General features: G+C 40.4%; 3 protein-coding genes across 3 annotated transcripts in view; all 3 read right to left on the minus strand.

Moving 5' to 3' along the window:
• Positions 1–7,095, minus strand: part of LOC120571444 (zinc finger protein 271-like) — a gene marked incomplete at its 5' end in the record, with an annotated part of 35,678 nt that extends 28,583 nt beyond the window's left edge. The window contains one exon of the mRNA XM_039820388.1: positions 6,389–7,095. Within this exon, the coding sequence (XP_039676322.1) occupies positions 6,389–7,095 (707 nt within the window). The remainder of the gene's footprint in view (positions 1–6,388) is intronic.
• Positions 1–22,283, minus strand: part of LOC120571354 (chromobox protein homolog 1-like) — a 91,570-nt gene that overhangs the window by 64,499 nt on the left and 4,788 nt on the right. The window lies entirely within an intron of this gene.
• The window catches only part of LOC120544669 (chromo domain-containing protein cec-1-like), a 148,801-nt gene continuing 141,442 nt past the window's right edge, over positions 14,925–22,283 (minus strand). Inside the window, exons 5-7 of the mRNA XM_039778594.1 lie at positions 18,131–18,496; positions 18,000–18,091; positions 14,925–16,103 (exon numbers count right to left, since the gene is read on the minus strand). Coding sequence (XP_039634528.1) covers positions 15,863–16,103; positions 18,000–18,091; positions 18,131–18,496 — 699 coding nt within the window. The 3' untranslated portion in view covers positions 14,925–15,862. The remainder of the gene's footprint in view (positions 16,104–17,999; positions 18,092–18,130; positions 18,497–22,283) is intronic.

Here is a 22,283-nt window from a genome sequence, read left to right on the forward strand (position 1 = left end):
GCAGAAAGGTTTGAACTGCCTGGCAACAACCCAGGCAGCACCGGCTGCTTAATTCCGACCCACAGTCGGACAAAATTTGCAATTAGCCATCCATTTTTGTAAAACGGCCCATATCTGAGCTTTACATTTACATTGATTTCTCGCATAAAAAAGTTTCAGAAGTGAATTTTGTAATGGAATAGCAGAGATCTGCGTGACCTAGCTAGATTCAGAAGACTACCTGATCTCTGGTCAGTTGTGTAGCCTATGTAAATGTTGGGGCGTGACCGTTCTCTTAAGGTTCCGGATTTTGAGATGCTTACGCAAGCAACTTTGTTGAGATTCGCCCGTTTTCAGCGGCAGTTTCAAAATATGAGATTTTCATAGTAAAGGGGTGTCAGTGGGACTTTGAGCTTCTATGTATGTCCTTTTTACCCACTGAACTGTCGTTATTCAACTATGACAGGATAAAATCGGTTTTGCATTCTATCATCCCTTTAAGAAAATGTAATGATTAAAAAAAAACGGAGTGTCTATTTGCACCCCCGGTACAAATAGCCTCCAACAAAAAAACGTTGCTCGCGTGCACCGAAATCATGGCGGACGTTCATCTTCCATGACCGCAGAAACTGGCATATTAGGAAAGTTTTGTCTCTAAAGTTTATAACAATTGAATTTCTAGCGGAAAATGGATACTACAGTTGCGCTTTCTGTCTTCAGTGAAAGCATACAACCGTTAGTTTGTTAGTTAGTAGCTATTTTTTTGTATACAGCATGGTTACCTAGCAACCGAGGCTTGAAGAAACCAAGTGGTAAACAGTTGTTCAATTTCCTGAAAGAACTGCTAGGTGAGTGGTTAGTATGCTTACCTTTGGCATGGGAGTTTGGAGTTTGATTCTCCTGTGTGGTGATCTTATTTTCTTTCATTTGGATTGGATAATTTGCATGCAATCGCGCAAGTCAGGGCCCGCGAATGCGAATTCTTTTTTTTTGGAGGGTGGTAGGGGAAGACTCATGAATATGCCTGCTCTGATTTGGTTGGTTAGGTTTAGGCAAGAGGAGTGGGATTGGTTATGGTTAGGGTAAGAATTCCAGGGCAATAATATTCCAAAAAGGTGTAATACATGAGTAGTATGGATAACTGTGTGTAGATATATGCCAAGGTACTGTAAATGCACAGGGGTGCAAATAGCATACATTGATATTTGTACCAGACGGGGTAGGAATAGCATTCATTTCTAATTGCACCAGAGTACAAATAGCATACACTGCTAATTGTACCAGGGGTGCAAATAGCATACACTTCTAATGGCACCAGGGTACAAATAGCATACACTGCTAATTGTACCAGGGGTGCAAATAGCATACACTTCTAATTGTACCAGGGGTGTAAATAGCATACACTTCTAATTGTACCAGGGGTGCAAATAGCATACACTTCTAATTGCACCAGGGTACAAATAGCACACACTGCTAATTGTACCAGGGGTGCAAATAGCCTCACCCCAACAAAAATGCAATTTGACAGCATTTTGTAGCATTATTATGAAATAATATATCTGTGTCTAAAACAGTTAGTTGTGATGCTCAGATTGATTTTACATTCACTTGGCTTCGGTACTGTCCAAAACTGCTGGAGTCTGTGATGAAGACTGAAGCTAAAAGTTCAGATATAATATTCACAAAGTCAACATTAATTAAAGTGGTTGGACTCCCAGTGTGTGTGTTGTTTGGCTGTCCCAGCTGATTTCTGCTGATTGGAAACATCTCCAACTTTCCATCCGACAACTGAAGAAGGAAAGTGAACCGACAGCAGCACCTGTCTGTCCATCAGTCACCTGGAGCGGGCGGGGGGGACACGCTTCTGCTGTTCTGCCAAAAAGTGATCGTAGCCCCAACCTTTACACTGAAAGGTTGTTTCTGCCTCAAAAATACTAGATTTCAATTCTATCTGACAGATTATAGCCCACAAGAATTTAACCAGTTTAAATACATTCTTTAAGAAGCAATACATCCATAAAATGCACGTTTCCACTTGCCAAAAAGTGAGCATAGCTCCTAGCTTGTGTTTGAATGGTTGTTTCTGAAGAGAAGATGAGAACGAGCAAACAAGACACATGTTCATGTCTTCATCATCAAAATAATCTGCCTCAGGTTGAGCAGAATAAACGTGAAATAAAAAGTGACAAAACTAAACTAAAGATTAAAGTCAAAGTAGCAATAGGCTACCACAGTGTAGAAATACTCTGTTACAAGTAAAGATCCTGCATTAGAAAGTCTACTCGAGTCAAAGTAGGCTACATACTTACTTAGCACTAACTTGAAGTATTAAAAGAAAAAGTACTCACTGTGTACATTTCAGAGTGTGAAATTATGGAGCCATCAAGGTTCTGAAAGATGATATATTTTCTATCTTAGGCACAAGTCTTATTATGGTGTGCAACAAGATTAAAATGATAGATGTTTAAAGCCTCTAGTCTGAAAAGGTTTAATGAACAGGCTCTTTTAGCGCGTTCATGAACAACACTGATGAGCAAGTTGAGCAAAAGTATGAAAGAGACCAACAGGTTCTCTTCCAAGTGGACTAGAGTTTGGTTCCCTTCAGCTGAGAACTAGACTGGGCAAACCCAGCCCAGACCTGCCAACCTTGAAAAACTTTTTTGAGTAGCAACTTACTGATTTATTGTCGAAGTTCTGGTTCATGAACACGGCGGCAAGAACGTGGAAAAAATGTGCCATTAAATGTCAAATCTGTATACATTTTAAACCCTAGAAAATAATTATGTTCAAGTAGGCTACTTGAATTAAATAAAACATTTTATTTAAATTATCAGTCATATTTAATAGAATTAATTTGACCATAATATAATCCAATAAAATTACAGTGCATAATGAGCACTTTCACTTTTGGTACTTTAAGTATATTTTGATAACACTTTAGTACTATTACATATTCGGGAAGATGTTGAATGCAGGACTTGTAACCGACAAGTAATTTGTAAATCTACAACATCGTTTTTTCTACTTTTACTGCAATACATGATGTGAGTAAGTCTTCCACCTCTGGAGATCACCACCAACAGTCGTGCATGAACACCTGCAGCAGTGTTTAACACTGGAAACACACAGTTCAGTTCAGCGTTTCCTTGCAGCTCTGCTACAGCAGCAGCTAACCGCTAACGTTACCTGCCGGTCACATCGTCTCTAAACAGTCCGCTCACAGTGAAGTCCTGTGCGGATCAACAGCTGTTAGAGTCCGGCGGCTGCTCGCTCTGTTTGTTACGCACACCGAGCAGATTGATGCGCTCACAGAGCCAATCTTTGCAGATGTTACCGCTCGGTGTTTGGCTAGCTAATACGCCGTTAGCCTGTTAGCTTGAGCTTTGTCTGAAGGCGGCGAGCGGCCAGCCAAGGTCCGACAGACACCGACACATTCCACACATCCTCCGCTCAGTTTTAACCTTTTGTGTTTAACTTGGGGAAACTAAACGGGAATGAGAGAGGAATGAATAACACTTGCATGTGATGCTTTCGTTTTACTATCAGTAGCCGATATCCCCACTTGACATTAGAGGAAGGGACCCGACGGTGTGATTGGTCAAACTCTTCTTCTTTAGTTTTTTTTCCAGCATGCTCGTGGCTGCTACACTGTTACGCTGTTTTAGCCATAAGTTTTAGCTACGTACTATCATCAAGAGTTAGACTGAGACGGCTGCACGTCAACGAGTGAAAACTCAAAACAGTCAACTGATTTTCGCGTAGTTTAAAGTGACAAATCGTATCACCGTATTTTGATGTCAAAATGCGTATCTACTACACAAAATGCGTACAGGTTGGCAGGTCTGCCAGCCCCATCTGCCGGCGATTTGATTTCACCCTGTTCAATCTGAAAAGATTGAGCTTGGTCTGGTGATAGCCAGACTAGGTGAGAACGGGATCTGACCCAAACACAGGAAGTGGACCAAAAACAGAGCATTTACTATCCTGCAGTTTACACCTTTCACACAGTTTACAGACTTAAATATCTGGTTTAAGGGATGATAACTTTCAGATCCATATGTAATGCGTGTGCAGGTTAGTTCCTCCAGCAAATGTGAATGCCTGAAACTTGTTTCTCAGCAGACAAATTATTCAATTCATAGCTTTAAAGAAACCTGTGTCTATTCTAGTGAGTCAGCTTCCAGTAAGATTCCAGTTCCCTCCAAACAGTGGCCTAGGTTTTAACAGACACTCTGCTCCAACTCCTCTTTAACACAACTAAAGACATTTAATGATAGAGACAACACTGTCAGCTGCTCCCATTGTTCACCTTCCTCTAAATTATTAGAAACACTAAAGCAGAACCAGAAAAGCCAACACGGTAGAAATGTAGTGGAGCTTCATTATTTCGGAGAGTTTCCCTCTGATATTCTGTCCAATCAACAAGCGACTGCTTCCACCACGTGACGTGTGTTTCCACTGTTTGCTGCGTTTGATAAAGTGCAGTGTGACGCAAACCGAACCAAATGAAAAATGCAACGTTACAACTTCAGCCCCGAATCTCACCGAGCCCACCGAACTACAGAGGAGCAACTAACTGAGCAGACTGTTGCTCGGCAACAAGCGCAGATCGATAGAGTTCAGTGATGCAGATATTTCATACAATGTCAGTATTATTCATATTTTAAAGACATTCATATTAATTAGAACTGTTTCCACTTTTGCTAATTTTTTGCATAACTTCACCTTCTTCACATTAAAGCCTGCAATTCAGTGTAGTGACAGCTTTTCAGAAAACCTTTAAATATTCCACTTTAGTATCATACATGTTTGGTGTTATTTAACATGTTAAAGCCAGCAATCTAGTTCAACTTTAGCAATTTAGCTTTTCAGCATTCACAAGCATTTTCTGCAGGAAATGCATTTTCTAGTTACTTTCAGATTAGTTTTTACCCTTCCTTCATGTTAGTGATAAACTGAAATATGTCATAAAAGAATAAACCTGTAAAATAAGAAGAAACTAAATGTCAAAGTTCAATTCAGTTTATTGATTTAAGCATTGATACAATTTAAAACAGGTGTATTATATAAACAGTTGTTATGAAATGTGAAATTAGCTTCATCGACCAAAACCGTTTTTTTGTACCAGGCTGTAAACATTTATATATTTCTGATGTAAAGTTTGGATTTTTACACATGGGGGTCTATGGGGAATGACGCGAGGAACTGTTCAGTGACACACATAACAAACATCGTTTTCAGCATCTTACTGAGATATTAATAATCACTCAAATAAAACATACATAACCTGACACAAGCTAGCATTAACTCAATTCAGTATCAGGACAGTCACGTAACTTACTGTTAGCTTGAAAGGATTAATGTTACCTTTTGTGATATTAAGTTCAACACTTTAGTAATAGTATAATATTGTAAAACACATTTTTCATCCGTGAAATGTTATTCCATGTTGCTTAGTTTAGCATTTCTTTCACATGAACATCCAAAAGCAGTACAACTATCTTTTTCTGAGTCTTTCAGATCAGTTGTCTGTCCCAAGATGGCGGTGCCACAGACGCAGTTTAAACACCATGGGCCCTATTTTAACGATCTGAAACGCAAGTATGAAATGCAAAACGCAAGTAGCTTTGAGGGCGGATCTCGGGCGCTGTTGCTATTATACCTGCGGGATAAATGACTCTTGCGCTCGACGCAAATCTAAAATGGGTTGGTCTGAAGTAGCTAGGTGTGGTTTGGGTGTAATGTGAAAATAACCAATCAGAGCGTCATCTCACATTCCCTTTAAGAGCAGGCGTGCTTGTTCCATGGCGGATTGCTAGGATGACGGCGGATTTGCTTGGCGCACGCCAGCGGGAGCTGTCCGGGATGATAAATGCCCGTCTTGGCCGGGTGGTGATGTTGCTGCGGCCTCTCGGGCGTATCTCCTCAAGTCTGGAGAGGATTGCTGCAGCCATGGAGCGTGGGCCTCCAAATGCACCATCTGCTCCTGTTGTGCCCCTTCCTCCTCCCCCCACTCCATCTCTGTCCACCCGCTCCACCAGGAGCGCATCACACATTACTCCTGGACCAGATTCTGCGGGAGTGTCCAATCCCACCGTAGTCCTCAAATATTTCCTCCTTTATGTCAGCATCACATCCATGATTCATGGAAATGTGTAAAACACAACAAGCCACAAAGAATGCTGCGACTTTTTGAGGACTGTACTGTACTCCTGATCTATCCAAACACCTGAAGCACATTTTCAGTAATATTTTTCATTGTAATTATGTATGGTTTGCAAAAATGAGATCTGCTGCGTCCGTTTAGCTATCAGGGCATGAGGAGGAGGCAGGAGGAAACAGCTCGGCTCGGAAACATGTTCACAACACGGCAGTGTGAATGCGCTGATGTGTTTTAAGGTTACCACTCTGAGAAAACGTTTTCCCACATTGTTCACACCAGTACGGCTTCTCTCCAGTGTGAATGCGTTGATGTTTTTTAAGGTCACTACTCCGAGAAAACGTTTTCCCACATTGTTCACACCAGTACGGCTTCTCTTCAGTGTGAACACGCTGGTGACATTTAAGGCTATTGCTCTGAGAAAAGGTTTTACCACATTGATCACAGCTGTACGGCTTCTCTCCAGTGTGAATGCGTTGATGTTTTTTAAGGGCACAACTCTCATAAAATGTTTTCCCACATTGTTCACACCAGTACGGCTTCTTTCCAGTGTGAACACGCTGGTGAGATTTAAGGTTACTACTCCCAGAAAATGTTTTACCACATTGATCACAGCTGTAAGGCTTCTCTCCAGTGTGAATGCGTTGATGTGTTTTTAGGGTATTCTGTTGTGTGAAAACTGACCCACATAGATCACAGCTGTGTAGATTGTCTCTAGTGTGAACACGCTGGTGACATTTAAGGTTACTTCTCTGAGAAAAGGTTTTACCACATTGTTCACAGCTGTAAGGCTTTTCTTTAGTGTGAATGCGTTGATGTATTTTTAGGGTACTCTGTTGTGTGAAAGCTGCCCCACATTGATCACAGCTGTAAGGCTTCTCTCCAGTGTGAACTCTCTGATGAATATTTAAATATCCAGATGTTGTGAAGGATTTGTCACAGTGTTGACAGTGGTGACGTTTGGGTCCCTCTTCTCCTCTCCGTTTCTATAGCAACAGACAAACACAGAGAGAAAGAGTGTTAGTGAACAACCACCAAAAACCCCCGCTGCCCCCCCCAAATTTTCACTCTTCATACAATAATTTATGACAAAATGAAGGAAAACATGTGCTGGTTTGCAGACATGTTATTATTGAAGCAAATGTACTTTTCATAACTTTTATAAGTTCAGAAATATTCTAAATTCTTCAGGCAAGTTTCCCCATTCAAATGATTTGCAATTTAAAAACTACAACATTTGCACAATCTTCAGTTTTACTTTCAGTTAGAAATTCCATGGTAACTTTAAAATAAATCAAACCTTTCATACATTCTGGTTATTTCTCATCCTTTAAGTCCCATTCAAACCTTTTGAAATACATACATTAATTTGATGTCAAACTAAAAGGTAAAGTTCTTCTGGTTGCAGACCTGTTACTATGGAAGCCATCGGGCTCTTCTCAGTGTTTCCCACAGGTTGAGAATTTACTGGTAGTGGTGTGTGGCGCAGGATGTGACGGCGCGGTGCTTGATGGCTACGTTTAGTAATAATGAGTTCAGTTATAAACTAGGCTAGGGCTGCAGCTATCGATAATTTTAGTAATTGAGTATTCTACCGATTATTCTATCGATTAATCGAGTAATCAGATAAGAAATACTTTTGTTTTATTGAGGAGCAATCATTAACAATAGTTTGGTTAAATTTACGGAAGAAGGTACATTTCTACTGCCTACATTGCCTACGATATATCTAAAAAAACTAAACATATTAAGTGCATTCAAGTGCAATATTACATTTTAAAGATTTTTTTTCCAAATGATATCAACCTCAAACTAAGGCATACATTAAACACACATAAACATTATATTAAGTTGTGCAACTTAATTTTAATTAATTAATAAATCAATAAATTTTCAGTTTCAACCTGAGACTGATCTGTATATAAGACTATATGTAAATATAAGTTATACTAAACCCATTTTCATTTATATATTTGATTACAATGCTAAACAGCTCTGTTACACTTATGCTATTAGATCGTTGATCAGCCGTTTTCTCCGTGGAGAGAGAGAGAATGTGTGTGTGTGTGTGTGTGTATTTATATATTTATATATATATATATAATATTAACTTTGCAAATATGAAGAAAAAAACAAACAAGGAAAGGTTCTGCTAAGTTCAGAATGTTTAATATCTTTCAGAACAACAGCAGCAACAATTTGGCTTATTTAGTCCTGCTGAAGGCTGCTGGAAACGGCTAGAAACAGTTGTGACTGGGATATTACTAGTACTGGGCCTCTTTATCTTCCATTCCTCCACTGCTTGTGTCAGTACCTGCGCAAGATGAGTGCTTGTGTGACTCTCGTAGAGGGGGCATGTCTGCTGAAAGCCTTAATACTAGCATTAGTGTAGCATGGAGACTGGACCAGTATCCTTCTCTTCACTGTTTCTCTTGATTCAATGAAAAAGATGACTAAATTGACCAAAATATTCTTCTTTAAAACCATGTATTTATTTTTAAGTTGTTTAAAATCAAGCCACAAAATACCTTAAAACATAAGGACTTATTTTGAAAAAGTGTCCCCATATAAAATAAATACCATGCTTTAGTACAGTGGTTCTCAACCGGTGGGGGGCGCGGACACTCTCCGGGCACGAGTAGGTTACAGGATGGGAGAAAAAAAATAAAAATAATTCAGAAAAATAATTTTCCCCATGATGAAATGCAAGTGGTTGGACTATTATAACACACAAACAAATCATCCTCCTGGCGACTTTTTTGTCAAAAACTAATCTAGCGACTTTTACTAGTGTTATTGGAGACTTTTGTGGCGTTTGGAGACTCGAAAGCACGCATCACTCTGCAGCTACTGTGCTCAACGAGCAGCGGGTGCTGCCGTGAGCCCCTCCCCCGTCCAAAAGCACTCCCAGGCGGTCAGTCTCTCAGCAGCCTCGCGCAGCAGTCCCAGCCTGCAGTCAGAACAGAGAGGAGACACACACGACTCCTCATATAAACTCTGATTTTGCTCCTTGCAGACAGAGTGGACGCTTTCACACAAAAACTTGACCTCTGGCCGCATCAGTCGAGGGAACTGCGACATGCTCCCCAGCCTCGCAGACTTTATCACTGATGCACGTCACACGACTTCTCCTCTCTATTTCAATCAGCGTCTGAGCACCTGTCAGCAATGAGAGAACAGCCACTGACCAAGCGGGAGTGAGAACGGGTCAAATTAATTTCCTTGTTTCTGTTATGAAGACGATCGTGTGTGTGACTCGAACATCTCACATTTACCAACAAAACGTACAGCGAAAGACCGTCAAAACGAATTTCAGACAGTCCTGCCAACATGTATACATTTTAACATCAATGTACGCTGTTTCAGTACTGTCTGCTCTCTGCAGCGGGCGGGGCTGCTGCTCCATTTCCCCCGCAACTGACGCGAGCGCACACACACACACACACACACACACACACACACACACACACACACAGGGTGGATGCAGAAAAAAACACAATGTAGGTTAACTTTACTCACCAACAGTAAAACGATGCTAACTAGCAGACTAGTGTTAGCCATTTCAGCATATCAGACAGACCACTGTGCAAACGTTACTATTATCCTCACCAACGTAGCTCTGTGGGCTTCTGACTACTAATAACCAAGTGAAAGATAAATCATTCATGGTAATTATGTTACCTGTCGAGAAGAAATGTGGCTACATCTGCATCGTTCTTAAGATCTTTAAAATCCCGGAGCTCACGCCACCTCTGAAAAGCCACTTCACCCGAGTTTTGAAACTTTTCTGCAGCTCGTGCGCGGGGGAAGGGGGAGGGGAGAACCCTCTTATATGCGTGTACGTGCCTGAGCAGTGATTGACAGGCAGATAGACACCCCCGTGGTCCTGATTGGAGAAAATCAACCGGGAGCGGTGGAATTTTGCCAATCGCAGTACAGGCTGTAGGTGGTGCCAGAGGAGCTGGATTTATTTTATATTACATAATTCATGTAGTTCTACTGGAACATAGGGTCAGTTTCAGCAAATATGACAGAAAGTTACTTTTATAAGACTTACCTACTGCATCTTTAAGTTCTCATCTGAGCAGATTTCTGTCATTCAAACAACTCTGAGTTGTAGGTTAAAACTTTTACAGCCAATTTAATACAATTAACACACATAACTTTGCGAGGGGGAGGGGCTGGAGGCAGCTGGTCTGTGTGCGCTGTAAAAAATTCACCGTTATTTGGAAAGAAAATTTAATTCAGATTTTAAATACCTAGGTGGTGCACCCTAGTAGAACCAATGTATGGGAAACTCTGCTTCTAACCTCAATAGTGTGGACGTGAGGTGTAAACATAGCAAAAGATTTTAATTTAAAAAAATGTTAAATAGTGTTAGGTAGCCCCCCAGGCTTAAAGAAATGGATTGTTGACAATTAACCAAATGGCTCAGAATTACATGAAATCAATGTAATTTACATCAGCAATTAAACTGATTAAATCCTGCGTTATTTGGTGATTGATTGCGCTATTAATAGGGCCAAAATGCCGTGGTGGAATGTAACAGAGTACAAATTCTTCGTTACTGTACTTAAATACATTTTTCACATATCGGTACTTTACTTTAAGTAGAATCAATAACTTTGACGTTTACTTTGTTACATTTTGCAGCAATTATCTATACTTTCTACTCCACTACATTTCTACAACGTTCCGTTACATCTTCTGATCAGTTTTTCCCCCTGCCTGTTTGGTTGCCATAGATACAGTATATATGGGGCGCAGCGATGCCGAACCTCAGTAATACAGCCTCCAGTAAAAGTAAAAATTAAAAGGTTTGTTTTTTTATTATTCACGATTTAAATCATAGTTGCCATCTATTTCTCTCCACAGCGCTGTTTTCTCCTCCTCCAGGCTGCATAAGACGCGTTCATATCTTATTTATGGTAACCTTAAAAAACACCAGCGCGTTCACACTGGAGAGAAGCCGTACTGGTGTGAACAATGTGGAAAAACTTTTTCTCAGAATAGTAACCTTAATCTCACCAGCGCGTTCACACTGCCTCGTTGTGAACATGTTTCTCAGGGCTCCAGACTAACTTTTTGCCTTGGTCGCACTGGTGCGCCTAACATTTTTTATTTAGGTGCACCACCACAAAATTTAGGTGCACCCAAATTTTTCCTTGTGTCGCCACTAACGCCACAATTTTAAGGTCACCTTTTTATCACACTCCATCAGAGGTGTAAAGTAACGAAGTACAAATACTTTGTTACCTTACTTAAGTAGAAATTTTGGCTATCTATACTTTACTGGAGTAATTATTTTACAGCATACTTTACTTCTACTCCTTACATTTTCACGCAATTATCTGTACTTTCTACTCCTTACATTTTAAAAATAGCCTCGTTACTTCTATTTCAGTTCGGCTTGTTTTCATTACGGCTCGTCATCGTTCAAAAACACACACAAAAAACCCTATCCAGATAAATCGCTCCATCCGGAGAGAGTGAATTTGATTGTGGTTTGATGAGAAGTATAAACATTCCGACACCCTATTGGTTTGTACGTGATCCATTACACCTGCACAGACCCGGTGCCTAATACGCCACCGGTGCTTTAACCTAACGACCGTTATCTACCGGACCGAATAGCAACACGGATTTTGGTGCCTTATTTAGGTGCTACTTAAATGCCTGCGCTTCTCTCTGATGCTCCAAAAGAAAACAGACGTTAGAGGGAACTGAAACATCGCCGCACGGGACGCTAGTTAACACTACGGTTGGCAGCAGCTAACGTTAGCCTACAGTTAGCTAGCAGCTGGAGTAAACATGGTAAAATGCTGACAGCTAAACGGTGTAAAAGTGTGTCTGTATTTCACTGGAGAGGATTGTAACACCAGACCGTAGCTGCCGTTGTCTGAAAAACACAGAAGAGATGTGTCACCTTTTTCAGCCTTTCTGAGTTTGCAGGTATGATTTTAATATAACATTATTAGTCATTATGGCCTTTAGAAAAATGTCTAAAAAAAGCCTATCAGTGGGGATTTATATATATATTTTTTTTTTTAAAGACTCAAAAATTTACCATAATTTGGAGGTCCCCCTGCAATGACTCTGAGGACCCCCTGTCGAAGATCTCTGCCTTACATTACTTTTACTTTTATACTTTAAGTAGTTTTGAAACCAGTACTTTTACACTTTTACTTAAGTAAAAAGCTTGAGTTGATACTTCAACTTCTACAAAAGTCTTTTCAAACCCTAGTATCTATACTTCTACTTGAGTAATGAATGTGAATACTTTTGACACCTCTGCACTCTATATACATTCATATACATATTATGTCAATTATTTTAAACAAGAATAAGGAGTTAGTACATTTTTTATTTTTATTTGAAGCACAATTATACTGTACTCAAAGTCTTATAGCGGGTCCCCCCTTGCTGTCAAACGCCCCTCAGATGGCCAACACCTGTAATTTGGCCTTTTTCCCCTTTGGCCTTGGCTAAACCAGCTTGCCACACTCCCAAGCATCAACATTCTCCAAGCTGGGCCCCTCCACACTGATTCTTATCAGATCTTCCACTAGTCCAAGACTAAAAATCATATCTCTGTATTTTCGGCTGAATGGCGATACACAATATATATCTCTATATTTTTTACAAAGTGGGCTAAATGTTCAGTTTTAAGTCAAAGTCAATTTTCACAAACTCTTTTATTAAAACAGATGCGATTAAAATAAAATGCAAAGACAGGGTTTCCTTCCCAATTTGAAAATACAGAGCTGCAACACATGTAAATTATCTGAAATAAATAGCCTGGGATACATTTAAAAATATATATCTCTGAGAAAGCTCCTTTACTTGTTTTCAATAACAGACCCGGATAGCCCAGTAGCTCAGGGAGAGAGGGGGAGTGCGATGGACTGAAGCGTACTCCCAGAGTGACGGCTGACTCATTATGAACGGGTCCAGCACGGTTCGAATGCGGGTCAGCGGCATTACACACGTCTTGTGTAGGCTATGAAATGTCTGTATCGTCCCTGGCTGCGCTGCATTTTTATGAACTATGATAATGTGGCCATGGGTCACATTTCTCGCCCAGGTCCAGCAGGCTCCGTCTCACACGCTATCAACTAGGGCTGGGCGATATGGCTGAAAACTGTATCACGATATAAGTGTTTCATATTGGTCGATATCGATAATTATTGATATTTTTTATGACCTATTTAAAATAAGGACCAGGAGAAAAATATATTAAATTTAAACATTTTTATTTTAAACTTAACCTTCCTCTGATTATAATCCCCTCAGTTATAAAAGCAGAAATGTCAACACAACCATGGAAATCACTCAAATAATTAAAATGTGAACGTCTGTAAAAAGATGTTTTAAAAAATGTAAAAAGTCTAAAATCACAGTGAAGAAAGAATAAGTAAGAACTGCTTAATAAGGTGTAATAAAATGGTGCAAAGTGTTAAATATAAACATAGAGAAACCTGAAACCTGAGAAGAACTATTTTCTGCAGGTTTAGTGCTAGGTTGGTAACCTGGCTTCTGGACAGTGCTCAGCACGTCTGCCTCCATTATTTCTTTGTAGCGTTTAGTAAGGCGCTGAAGCAGAGTACCTCTCCATGGCGGTCTGCTGCTTGTGCGGTGTAGCAGCTGCAGATGTTGGACGTTGCTGGCGAATACGGCTGTGCTCCAAAGTGTGAGCGCGGCTAAGGTGGTAAAACAAGTTTGCGGTAGTGTTGGTGGGGACGATGGTCAGACTTATAAAATCCCAAAAACTGCCATACTGACTTTTCCTGTTTTATCAACAATTTCCTCGCTCGCTGCGGCACTCACTTTCCACTTATCACTACCGCCCGGTTCTGTTATTGTAGAATCCAACCGCAGACAGCAATGTGGCGCAACCAAACATGATACTGTTACATGATTGGCTGTTAGAGTGTCACTCCCTACGTTGCTAGGTTACCAGAGAGTGAGTGCCTTTGTTCATGCAACCAAACTTGCTTTGCAACTTCTGGTTTCTTCCGAAGAAGAAAAACAAGTTATCGAACGTTTTATCGACCGCATTTTCTATTGATATTGATTACGTGTCTATCGCGATACATATCGTTATCGTTTTATCGCCCAGCCCTACTATCAACGAACTGAAGTTAGCTCCATTCAATAACTTCTTCTGTGTTTTTCGCCATGGTGGCCGCAATAACAGAGTTACCAGCGGAAACACTGGTACCAATACAGGTTTCCCTCTCATACTTAACAATATACAGCTGTGTTAATAACAATTAAAACTGTAGACAAATGTCAGCATGGGGAGCGGCGGAGCTGCGTCTCTCCATGAGCCGCTTTCCGATGTTGTAGGTGAGCCGGCTGGTGTGTGAGTGAATGAAGGTGGGGCTGCGCGGAGGAGAGATCAAAACACAGGCACGGCTTTAAAGAAGGAATGGGTCATGTAACGCAACATTAAACCATATCGATATAAACGACATCGCTTCGTTCGTGGAGAGGCCGTGGATACGAGGACGTTAGGTGCACCGGTGCAACCTAGGAAAAATCTTAGTCGCACCCTTACAAATTTTGGTCGCATTTGCGACCAAATTGGTCGCACTCTAGAGCCCGGTCATATCTTATTTATTTGGCTGGACCCCTTCACATCTCCTCCCTTTTTTCACTGCTTCACACACTTTATTTGCTTACATGGTTAAAGAAAATAAAACTGTCTGAAAATACATCCACAAATAAAAACAACCGCATTCTAACAACATATTTCCGTTTTAAGCTGGTTAGGATAGGAACTGTTTTTTAAAAGCCAGGCCTTGTTTGTGGTAGTGGACATATTACCATTTAAAATGGTAATTATGCAAATAAGATTAAGAGAATAACTAGTTATGCAACTACTTTTACTTTTAATACTTAAAGTACATTTGAAATCAGGTACGTTTTACTTTTACTTAAGTAGGGTTGTCATTGTGGTAAGCTACATTTTACTAGTAAATGTGTCTGGATATTTGTACTTTTACTTAAGTACTGAGATTCGGGATTTCCTCCACCACTGCAATGTACAAGTCATCTGCGACTCCGACAACCATCTCCTGAACACAGTCTCCCACTTCCCAGGAAGTGTCAGGTCCTTATATGGGAATTTACGGAGCGTTTTCTTATGCTAATTAGGAACAACTGGCACGTGCTTTCATTTCATCATTACGAAGAAGTGGGATTCATCAATCCTAAGAACACAGGTGCAAACAATTCAGATGTTTACGAACATGTCATGAATCCAACGTAGACTATTCTCAAGGACTTTCTTAAGAATACGTTTATGAGAAAACTCAGAAAGATATTGGTGAATGAGGCCCATTATTTATAAAAAGGAAACACGGCCGCTGCAATGAAACAGCGAGAGAAAGCGAGGCAGATGATCACGGACCGCCTGAATGTGTAAGCAGCCTAAAAATATACATTTACTGACCAGTGCTCTGAACTGAAACCGTCATAATCATACCATTCAAGGATTAGGTTACTAATTATTTACATAAATTAACAGTTGGAGCTAGGGCTGCACAATATATCGTAAATGTTGCGTTAACTTGAAAAGGGTAAACCTCGTGGTGCATTCAAAGTTATTTTAAAATATCCTTTTCTCATCAGTTTTTGTCGTTTAATAGAAATTTACTGGTGAAATAAGTTATTACATTTTTAATAAATCTTTTAAATTCCTTCCTTTTTTGTGCTGTATTAATATTCATTAATATTGAGATTAGATTTCTGGGAATCTTCAGTCTGGAGTAATCTCTTTCCTTCGCTCACCTCCTTCTTCTTCCTCCTCCTCTTTCTCCCTCGCTCCTCTGAGTCTCCAGAGGCCTCACTGACAACTTTCCTCTTGCCCTCCTTCTTCTCCTTCTCCTTGTGTTTCTGCATGTACTCAGTGATAAGGTCGGGGTCCAGGTTGTCTTGCGGCTCCCATGTGTTATCCTCACTGGAAAGGTGAGTGCAGATAGAAGAAAATCTCCTCAGGCTTTGTTTTTAGGCAATACATTCTCACTCTAATTGCTAATTCGTATTATTCCTGTTTTCTATTGCCTTTTTGTAAGGTTATTTGATGGTCTGCAACTTAGGGTCAAAATACCAAACCTTCAACTTTGACAAAATTTATGTTGTAGATTACATTGCAATTTGTAAATGGAGAACATACTAATTTTATATATATATATATATATATATATATATATATATATATATATATATATATATATATATATATTTATTTATTACACACATATACACACATACACACAGTACAGGCCAAAAGTTTGGACACACCTCATTCAATGCATTTCCTTTATTTTCATGACTATTTACATTGTTGATTCTCACGGAAGGCATCAAAACTATGAATGAACACATATGGAATTATGTACTTAACAAAAAAGTGTGAAATAACTGAAAACATGTCTTATATTTTAGATTCCTCAAAGTAGTCACCCTTTGCTCGGATTACTGCTTTGTACACTCTTGGCATTCTCTTGATGAGCTTCAAGAGGTAGTCTTGAAGGAGTTCCCAGAGATGCTTAGCACTTGTTGGCCCTTTTGCCTTCACTCTGTGGTCCAGCTCACCCCAAACCATCTTGATTGGTTTCAGGTCTGGTGACTGTGGAGGCCATGTCATCTGGCGCAGCACTCCATCACTCTCCTTCTTGGTCAAATAGCCCTTACACAGCCTGGAGGTGTGTTTGGGGTCATTGTCCTGTTGAAAAATCCAGTCCAACTAAACGCAAACCGGATGGGATTGCATGTCGCTGCAAGATGCTGTGGTAGCCATGCTGGTTCAGTATGCCTTCAATTTTGAATAAATCCCCAACAGTGTCACCAGCAAACCACCCCCACACCATCACACCTCCTCCTCCATGCTTCACGGTGGGAACCAGGCATGTAGAATCCATCCGTTCACCTTTTCTCCGTCGCACAAAGACACAGCGGTTGGAACCAAAGATCTCAAATTTGGACTCATCAGACCAAAGCACAGATTTCCACTGGTCTAATGTCCATTCCTTGTGTTTCTTGGCCCAAACAAATCTCTTCTGCTTGTTGCCTCTCCTTAGCAGTAGTTTCCTAGCAGCTACTTGACCATGAAGGCCTGATTTGTGCAGTCTCCTTTTAAAAATTTTTTTAGAAAGGTGTTTTTTTTTCTTGATCTCCGGGTGGCATTCATCTGGTCTCTAATTTGAGCTGCTGTTAACTTGTGATTTCTGAGGCTGGTGACTCGGATGAACTTATCCTCAGCAGCAGAGGTGACTCTTGGTCTTCCTTTCCTGGGGCGGTCCTCATGTAAGCTAGTTTCGTTGTAGCACTTGATGGTTTTTGCGACTGCACTTGGGGACACATTCAAAGTTTTCGCAATTTTCTGAACTGACTGACCTGCATTTGTTAAAGTAATGATGGCCAATCGTTTCTCTTTACTTAGCTGGTTGGTTCTTGCCATAATATGAATTCTAACAGTTGTCCAATAGGGCTGTCGGCTGTGTATCAACCTGACTTCTGCACAACACAACTGATGGTCCCAACCACATTAATAAGGGAAAAAATGCTACTAATTAACCCTGACAAGGCACACCTGTGAAGTGAAAACCATTTCAGGTCATTGAGAGAACACCAAGGGTTTGCAGCACTATCAAAAAAGCAAAGGGTGGCTACTTTGAAGAATCTAAAATATAAGACATGTTTTCAGTTATTTCACACTTTTTTGTCAAGTGCATAATTCCATGGATTGAATGAGAAGGTGTGTCCAAACTTTTGGTATGTATGTATGTATGTATGTATGTATGTATGTATGTATGTATGTATGTATGTATTAATATTATAGACTCATACTTACTCTGAGAACCCCTTCCATTTCAGCAGGAACTCTACTCTTCCCTTCACCACTCTGCGGTCCAACACCTTCTCCACCACATACTTCTCCTCTTCCTCCTCCTTCACTGCTGCTGCAGCTGCAGGAAGTGCTACAGGCTGCTCCTCCACCTCCTCCTTCACTGCTGCTGCAGCTGCAGGAAGTGCTACAGGCTGCTCCTCCACCTCCTCCTTCACTGCTGCTGCAGCTGCAGGAAGTGCTACAGGCTGCTCCTCCACCTCCTCCTTCACTGCTGCTGCAGCTGCAGGAGGTGCTGCAGGCTGCTCCTCCTCCTCCTCCTCCCCCTTCACTGCTGCAGGAGGTTTTGCAGGCTCCTCCTCCTCCTCCTTCACTGCTGCAGGAGGTGCTGCAGGCTGTTCCTCCACCTCCTTCGCTGCTGCTGCTGCAGGCTGCACCTCCTCCTCGGCCTTATTGCCCTTCTTTCCTGCTCCGGTCGCCAGCTTGACGTCTGCTGAGGGCTCCTTTGGTAGACCCAAGGAGGAAACATGCACAGATAATGATACAAGGGTTAGAAGAACTAATGGGAGGTGGGAGTGAATTATAGTTTACCATGTTTTAATTTATTCAAATGTTCTGTTTGAATGGAGAAAATGCAAAGGCTGATCAGGTGACCAATCCATAGGACTTCCACGTGTGAAGTACAGTATATCCTGCATTAAAACTGAAATAACTACTAAAATGTAAGCCACAAAAGTCATTAACTGGAGCTACAAGCTAATCAACGACAGTTCATTTACTAGAAAATCACCTCCTGTGTGTGTGTGTGTGTGTGTGTGTGTGTGTGTTAAAGCTGAGCCCTGCTCTCTGTCAACATGCAGATGGTGTTTCTTCTATCAGGGTGAAAATGTTCCACCTAAACAAGTTCCTTCCTGAGACTATTTTGCAGAGCCAAAGTCGTTCGGAGCTTAGCGCCCCCCAAGACGATTGTGATTGGTTCAAGGTTCGTACACTTTTTCCAAAGTCAAATTCAAGCACTTTTAAGGTCCATTTTAAAGCTTTTTCAGCACCTTACACCACTGTAAAATATATGCCAATACATAGTCAAAATTATTATTTAGTGTTTTTGTCACTATAAAAGACATAATGCTATCAACAGCCACAATTGTGTTTTGTAATAGCAGAAGGATCAGATATTTAAGCAAAACGCAACATTTTATTTTTCAAAATGTATCACTCTCTAAGCTATCTAACCTGCCAGAGTCAATGTAAAAACAATTACCCCCCAAAAGGAAAAAAATAAATCACTCGACAGGTTGACTTCACTAACCCTGAATTATCACCTTTAAAATGTTTAATCTCTTCATGGTTCCTAACATAACATACAGTAAGACAGCTATGGAGAGGAGCACTGAGTGGGAGCATCTGAGCCGAATGACATGCAGATTCACAATCACAATCCAGGAAAACAGGTGGTGCACCCTCTTAAGCTGCTTACACACTAACCAGACGGACGACTGTTGACAGAAAAGCCAGTTGAAATGATCACTCTCCCCGTGTTGGTACAAAAAGTGCCACAGAACACACCAAAAAGACGAGACGTAATACATCTCTATAACAGCAGGCGGCGCTACTCTGTATTGTTGCCCAAGAAATGAAAACCGGCAGCTGATTGGACGAAGGACCACATGGGTTTTTTTCTCCGAAAATTCAAAGCCAGACTGTCATCATGGCGGCCATTCAGAATACAATCTCATATTGTACTAAAATAGTTCACTGAAACATGTTTCTGAAAACAATTTTAAGCGAGAAATAGGCCATGCAGTTGCTAAATCTGTCTTCATTTCAGCTCAACAAAGGTCTATTGGGCTATTGCACAAAACCAGCATAAGGGATTACAAAAGCAGAGGCAGATAAATTACCATGGAGATTTATTCTGTACTCTGACTTGGAGTTTGGAGATATTTACATCTATTTTATAGAGAATCCGTCACCTTACACCGCACAAAACATGAAAGCCTACAAAAGTACATATAGCTATCTTTTTTTCAAGAGTGGATGGGTTAACAACGCTGTCGTATGGGAGGTGAAAAACAGGAATATCTTCATAATCAAAGCAAAGGTGAGTGTTACTAGTTAGTTAGTTAGTTAGCTACCCGCTAACGTTTGCTAATCTGTAACGTGTGATGAAGTCTTCATCTGAATACGTACACCCTGCCTGCCGGCGAATGACGGCTTGATAAGTAGTTCTTTTTTTTTTTTTAAACCTTCTGCCAACACGAGGCTATGTATCATGTAGGGTGACCAGATGTCCCAGTTTGACCGGGACAGTCCAGAGTCCCGACAAAAGCTGCGTCTGCATAATCTGTGCAGCCAGCGTTACGATGTATATCTGTAAACATTGTTGCAACGCCTCTTCTTATCTGTCTCGTGTTAACCAATCTTTTGCTGACACCTGTGTTAAATTCCACATTAGGCTTTCAGACAACAAATTGATTCTTGAGCAAATTCACTCCTCTAACAACAAATATACGTTATAGAATGATGTTATTGCCCGCCAGCCAGTAGTTGTGACGTCACGTGCAAAATATGAATTGGCGGTTAACACTGTCAATCTACCTGCCACATTGGCAGGTAGCCAATGAGAATTGAGTGATTTAGACGGGCAACTATCAGTAAGCAGGGTGCGCGGTTGCTTACAAGCCCAGACCAATCACTGCAAGACATTGATTGACAGCCGGAGACCCATAGACATAGAACAATAGATATGACATGTAAATCTGACTTGCAATTCCAGGATGGAAGCACTTGGCGGCCATCTTACCAGGGTTAAGTTTTAGAATTGCTTTCATTGGAATCAATGGGGAAAGAGGCTCATGTTGTCTTTAATATCCTTATATTTTTCTACCAATACATCAATAGTGGTTTTAATTCAAAGTAATGACTGTAAGACAACTGTGCCTTTCTAGAAAGAAACAAAAAATAGAGATTTGGGTGGAATTTTGATTGATATAGCTCCAAGAGAAAAAGTAATTTGTTCAATTATAAAGATAATCTCATGCATTTATATTGCAGGTAATAATTTTATTTTTTAAATTTTGCATGAACTTAATATGTAAAAACTGTCTTTGGTAATCTGAATGGCTAATATACATTAAACAATATTTTTTATATCAATCTCAACTATAAGACCACATTTCCCATCAAACCCGCTACCTCCTGTTTAGCGTTTGTTTTCTTACTGTCAACCGGCCGGCGTGGAGTTTGTTTAGATGATGAGCGGAGTAGTTGAAGAGCCTCGCTAGCTTCAATGAGTTTTTGTTGATAAAGACTATAATGAAGTCAGAACTGCTGATGGACTTGTCGCAATTTTCATTGCGCTAACGTTATGGAAATTACATTTACGATAGTAATGCGGAGACTTTGCTGCTGAAGTAGGAAGTCTTTCTGGACGTTACTTTACCTCGTCAAGACATGGATTATTAAGTTTTAATTTGCTTTACTGAAAGGAAAATCGTGTAAAGGCATGAGGTAAGCTGACAACAATAGATAGTTAATAGAATAGAATAGTTAATATATGATGACTGACAGCAGGATTCAACATGGCTAATGTTTGGGGAGCTAACGTCAGCTGGTGAAAATGAAAATGCCGTTAAGTGTGGCTGGTCTGTTAGGCTCCGTGTTGCTGGATGTGGCTAATTTTGATTTGTGTAACGTAACTTTACTCTATGTGTAGCTAACGTTACAGTACTTGTTGTTAACTTTAATTTAACTGAAAACTTAAAACAGATTGAGTGAAATCAGCCACAGCAGTCAATGTATGTATGTCAATATTAACGACGTGTTAAAAAAACTTATTTTTTTCTTATTTGAGGTAAAAAATCAATCAACTAAAACGATGTTTGCTGTTCATAAATGTTGTTAAGAGCTAGCTAGCTAGCAATCACCACTAACTGACATCTCAGCCGGTCTGTTAACAGTTGCTAGGCAACGTAACTAGCTAGCTAGTTCACCAACTTTTCTGTATTTATAGTTAAAAAAAGAATAGAAAAAATAATCTATCTACTCCTACTGACGTGTGGAAAGTGATGCCAGCCTCCTGGTCTCTTTGGTCCTTCTGGTAAAGCAGTTAGGTGCTGCACAGCTGACAACCATACTTGCTGCCATAGGTGACAATTGTAAACAGTACCCTAGTAAGATGGCGGACAGTTATGCCATGAGTTATGACGTCATGTCATATCTATTGTTCTATATCTATGCGGAGAACCCTATCGCATTTTCATTACTCACGACAATCCCAGCAGTCCCACG

This window comes from Perca fluviatilis, chromosome 2 (genome assembly GCF_010015445.1).
Source record: "Perca fluviatilis chromosome 2, GENO_Pfluv_1.0, whole genome shotgun sequence".
Lineage (NCBI taxonomy): Eukaryota > Metazoa > Chordata > Actinopteri > Perciformes > Percidae > Perca > Perca fluviatilis.